This window comes from Sinocyclocheilus rhinocerous, unplaced genomic scaffold (assembly GCF_001515625.1).
Source record: "Sinocyclocheilus rhinocerous isolate Xijiao unplaced genomic scaffold, SAMN03320098_v1.1 scaffold1592, whole genome shotgun sequence".
Classification (NCBI taxonomy): domain Eukaryota; kingdom Metazoa; phylum Chordata; class Actinopteri; order Cypriniformes; family Cyprinidae; genus Sinocyclocheilus; species Sinocyclocheilus rhinocerous.
The window spans coordinates 48,198-53,989 of record NW_015654054.1 but is presented as its reverse complement, the minus strand read 5'-3'; the positions used below and the strand labels follow the sequence as shown (position 1 = coordinate 53,989).

General features: G+C 40.5%; 1 protein-coding gene across 1 annotated transcript in view; it reads right to left on the bottom strand.

Annotated features, from left to right (window-relative positions):
• Nucleotides 1–5,792, bottom strand: part of LOC107716606 (GTPase IMAP family member 8-like) — a 15,218-nt gene that overhangs the window by 1,448 nt on the left and 7,978 nt on the right. Inside the window, exon 3 of the mRNA XM_016523103.1 lies at nt 3,521–3,545. Coding sequence (XP_016378589.1) covers nt 3,521–3,545 — 25 coding nt within the window. The remainder of the gene's footprint in view (nt 1–3,520; nt 3,546–5,792) is intronic.

Genomic DNA, 5,792 nt, shown 5'->3' with positions numbered 1-5,792 from the left:
TAATTAATTCATGATCTGAAAGAACCATTTCTTATAGGTTTCAGAAACACAGAACCTCTTCGTTCCATGTACATTCACACTTTCTGTTCTGTTCCAAAATGAACTGTCTATGGATGCATAATTCTAAGCCCCAAAATGTAAGAAACTTAATTACAGTTCCTCATTTTATTACATTTTCTAGTCTAATTCTAAATCAGCACTGCAGGTATGTGCACAGATTTAATGATATTGCAGCAAAAAAGAAAAGAAAAGACAATTTAATTGTAGGGAGTCAAACAGATGGTGGAAAATGGTCATGAAAAACTGAATTGGGACTATTTTTTGGCCTAACTATTTGGCCTAACTAATATTAGAAGTGAGGCACTGTAGTTACAGAATACGTTTTACATTCTTGTCCGAACAAACATGTGCAGGAACATTCAGCTGCTTTGTGAATGAGTCATAAGTTTAGTCATGACAACTTTCAGAATTAAATCAATATCTTTCACACGGAGCGTTGATCCCAGAAAGTTGCCACAGAACTGCGAGTGCCTTCTGTGTGAATGCAAACCCGTCCTGAGATTGATACCGGGACTGGTCCGGCGATGGGGGCCTATTAACACTTATGGGATCAGTCCCGGAATGCACCCTGTGTGAAAAAAAGGAAGGATCAATGCCGTAAGGGGTGTGTTGTAGTGATGACGCTGAAGCTGTGATCATTCGCCAGCTAGAATGGTAGGCGATGTGCTAGTTTATGACTGAATCAGGAAGAAAAAAATGCACAAATGAATGCTGTGGAGATAATACACGTCACATCCTGATGTCACGCATCTCTACAGGATCTTTACGGGATGTGTGTAATTACTTGCTGAGCAAAAAATCAAACGATCCTTGGACAAATCCCAGGACACATTATCAATGCACTTTCTGGAATCTCTGTAGGGCTTTTCACACACAAAATTGTTAACCCTGGATCATTCTAAACAGAATCTTTGGTTATCTTGCGTCATGTTTCACAATTACTTTACCCTGGGTTAACAGTTAATCCTAGGTATTCATGAGCTGCCGTTTCACACGGTGCATTCCTAAATCCAAGGTTAAAGTCATTATTTGCATATTTGCAGTGTCACGCAGCTTTTCTCGCATCAGTTAAGCTGTCATCTCAGTTAATACATATTGCCATGTAGGTCCTCCGTGCCTGTTTTAAGCCTCCTAAAATGCACAAAGGCAAGAAAACAAGGACAAAAGAAAAGAGAAAGAAAACACAGCAAATTATATGAGTATTTCTTTGAATTTATCTTAAGTGTGGAGAGACTGTCCAATTTCTGATTGGTTGTCTGTTGCTAAGCATCCAGCAGTAGCATTGTAACATCACTCCGTTTTACATTGCACAAGGCTGGCTCCTCATTTCGGGATTAACACCGCAAAAGCAGTGCTCCAGAGCAGGGTTTCATAACCCTGGTTAAAAAGCAGTGCTATCCCCACTCCTAAATTACAAGTGTGAATCCTTTACCTGGGGTTAAAAGCAGTGTTCAGAGTGACGATAAACTCACCCACACAATTCTCATCTCTGGATGTTAACTCCATAACTGACACTTTATGTTCCACTTTAACTTCATGTCTAATACAGTATCTGTCTTCTCTCCTCCAGGTCAGTGCATGCTGCTCCCTCTTACCCCTGGTTACCTGATGTTCTTCATGAACATCGGACCAAACTCAGGGCAGCAGAGAGAAAATGGCTCAAATCAAAAGACCCATCTGACTTGAGAATGTATTAATCTCTGCTTCATCTTTTTCTGTTGAAGTCCATGCTGCAAAATCTTCATATTTCCACAACAAGATCAACACCGCTTCAAACACACACAAGCTTTTCAAAACATACAATTCTCTCCTCTGTCTCTTTCCACCACCTCTTTAACTGCTGATGAGTTTGAACATTCTCCACAGTCAAAACTAAAACCATCAACAGTCAGTTCTCAACTCCACAGCACACGGAGCGTTGATCCCAGAAAGTTGCCACAGAACTGCGAGTGCCTTCTGTGTGAATGCAAACCCGTCCTGAGATTGATACCGGGACTGGTCCGGCGATGGGGGCCTATTAACACTTATGGGATCAGTCCCGGAATGCACCCTGTGTGAAAAAAAGGAAGGATCAATGCCGTAAGGGGTGTGTTGTAGTGATGACGCTGAAGCTGTGATCATTCGCCAGCTAGAATGGTAGGCGATGTGCTAGTTTATGACTGAATCAGGAAGAAAAAAATGCACAAATGAATGCTGTGGAGATAATACACGTCACATCCTGATGTCACGCATCTCTACAGGATCTTTACGGGATGTGTGTAATTACTTGCTGAGCAAAAAATCAAACGATCCTTGGACAAATCCCAGGACACATTATCAATGCACTTTCTGGAATCTCTGTAGGGCTTTTCACACACAAAATTGTTAACCCTGGATCATTCTAAACAGAATCTTTGGTTATCTTGCGTCATGTTTCACAATTACTTTACCCTGGGTTAACAGTTAATCCTAGGTATTCATGAGCTGCCGTTTCACACGGTGCATTCCTAAATCCAAGGTTAAAGTCATTATTTGCATATTTGCAGTGTCACGCAGCTTTTCTCGCATCAGTTAAGCTGTCATCTCAGTTAATACATATTGCCATGTAGGTCCTCCGTGCCTGTTTTAAGCCTCCTAAAATGCACAAAGGCAAGAAAACAAGGACAAAAGAAAAGAGAAAGAAAACACAGCAAATTATATGAGTATTTCTTTGAATTTATCTTAAGTGTGGAGAGACTGTCCAATTTCTGATTGGTTGTCTGTTGCTAAGCATCCAGCAGTAGCATTGTAACATCACTCCGTTTTACATTGCACAAGGCTGGCTCCTCATTTCGGGATTAACACCGCAAAAGCAGTGCTCCAGAGCAGGGTTTCATAACCCTGGTTAAAAAGCAGTGCTATCCCCACTCCTAAATTACAAGTGTGAATCCTTTACCTGGGGTTAAAAGCAGTGTTCAGAGTGACGATAAACTCACCCACACAATTCTCATCTCTGGATGTTAACTCCATAACTGACACTTTATGTTCCACTTTAACTTCATGTCTAATACAGTATCTGTCTTCTCTCCTCCAGGTCAGTGCATGCTGCTCCCTCTTACCCCTGGTTACCTGATGTTCTTCATGAACATCGGACCAAACTCAGGGCAGCAGAGAGAAAATGGCTCAAATCAAAAGACCCATCTGACTTGAGAATGTATTAATCTCTGCTTCATCTTTTTCTGTTGAAGTCCATGCTGCAAAATCTTCATATTTCCACAACAAGATCAACACCGCTTCAAACACACACAAGCTTTTCAAAACATACAATTCTCTCCTCTGTCTCTTTCCACCACCTCTTTAACTGCTGATGAGTTTGAACATTCTCCACAGTCAAAACTAAAACCATCAACAGTCAGTTCTCAACTCCACAGGCTAGCCACAGGCACAGCTGCACATCTTCTCAGCTCCTTTTCTTCTCTCACTGAGACAGAAGTATCTAAACTTCTCCTTTCCAGTCATCTTAGCACCTGCCCTCTAGATACCACTCCATCACATCTTCTACAAGCAATCTCTTCTACACTTCCACCGGCACTCACACAAATCATCAACACATCTCTCAGCTCTGGCACTTTCCCCACTGCATTGAAGCAGGCTCGGGTAACCCCACTGCTCAAAAAACCTACATTAAACACTTCACTTATAGATAGTTACAGACCTGTCTCTCTTCTTCCATTCATTGCAAAAACTACTGAACTAGTTGTTTTCAAACAGGTATCATATTTTCTTTTACAAAATAACCAGGTGGATGTTAAGCCAACTGGTTTCATGATTGCCATTCAACAGAGACTGCATTACTGTCAGTCACTGAAGCCTTGTGGATTGCGAAAGCTGATTCCAATTCATCAGTTCTCATTCTGCTGGATCTTTCTGCCGCTTTTGACACTGTCTCACCTATCTCACAGATAGGTCTTTCAGGGTTTCCTGGTAAAGACTGAGCTTCTCGTCTTCCCTGTCACTCCAGCTCTACAGCATGATTTCACCATTCAGCTAGGTTCATCAACAATTACCCCATCAAGTTCTGTCGGAAATCTTGGTGTAATATTTGATGACCAGCTGATTTTCAAAGACCACATTGCAAAAACTGTTCAATCTTGCAGGTTTGCATTGCACAACATCAGAAATATCATGCCCTTCCTAACGGAGCATGCTGCACACATTCTTGTCCAGGCCTTGTCATTTCTAGGCTGGACTTCTGCAATGCTCTTCTGGCTGGACTTCCATCAAGCACAATCAAATCTCTACTGTTACGTCCCTGGACGGATTGTTGTTGTTCTTTTTTATTCTTTTCTAGTTTACAATTGTGTGGTCGTGGTCATATGCCCTGTGTCTGTGTTGTGCTTGGTCTCTCTCTCTCTCTCTCACACACACTCACTCTATTCCCTCTCAGGCCGAATCAACACCACCTGCAGCTCATTATGAGTGCATGCCTTAGACTGAGAGTGGAGTACATTGTGGCAGTCCAGTGTGTCCAGTTGTTCTGTGGTGGACTATAGTTTGTGTAAATAAGTTTCTGGGTTGTTTAGTAACAGTGGCTGATAGAACTTCAATACTGAACAGTGTCTGGAGGTAGTACTTGATCTTGTTCTGCTTACTTGTTAAGTTACAGATACTTACAAGAGAAAGTATAGCATCCCAGCGTCAAAACATACCTAACCAGCATATGCTGTTTTTTTCAACAGGGTTTTCTTTTGCATTTGAGGTAAGTTAGAGCTGCTCCCAAAATTAGAGTCCTGTTCTGTTTGTTGCTCTAGGCCTTGCTCTCTCCTGAGCCATTGCTCCCTATCTCATTATGTTAAACTTACCATTTCTTTTTTGTAAATAAAACTTAGTTTTTTTGTATATTGCTGAATTGGTGTTCTCCTTCACTCTGGGACAGATAACTGAAGTTTGTTTGGTAACACTTTATTTTAGGGTATCTTTACTAGTTGCTTATTAGCATGCATGTTACTAGAATATTAGCCATTTATAAGTACTAATTAAGCACATATTAATGCCTTATTCTACATCCCTAATCCTACCCAATACCTAAACGTAACAACTACCTTACTAACTATTAATAAGCAGCAAATTAGGAATTTATTGAGGGAAAAGTCGTAGTTAATAGTGAATAAGTGTTCCCTATTCTAAAGTGTTACCGTGTGTTTTTGTTACGTCTTCATGTAGACAAGAAGCACAAAACTGTGTATTCAATTTAGGAAACTTTAATAACTACTATGAACAAGCAGGATAACATGCATGCACATACTCCGAATTATTTTCTTACTCTTCTCGCTTACTTCCTATGTATATATCCAACTCAAGAAGCTTGAGTGCCATCTAGTGGTGCATTCATGTAAGGACATCACCGTTTTTGCCTTGTTTTTCCACTTGTTTATGCTTTTCCTTTTGCTACTTCCCCTCCCAACCCCCTAGACAGGAGGGGAATGTAACAAGTGGGGGCTCGTCACTTTTTTTAAACTATTGGTGACAATTAGAGTCTCATCTAAACAATTACTTTTGTTCCTATACTTCTATTTCTGTATATAGTACATTATTAAATTTTTCTTTTTTTATTATATTAGTGTTATATTACATCCCTACTGTGTATTCCTATGTATGTCTGCACTATGTTTGTACTTTCTTCTACACTGGAAGCTCCTGTCGTCAAGTCAAATTCCTTGTGTGTGTAAACATACTTGGTAATAAAGCTCTTCTGATTCTGATTCTGATTCTGA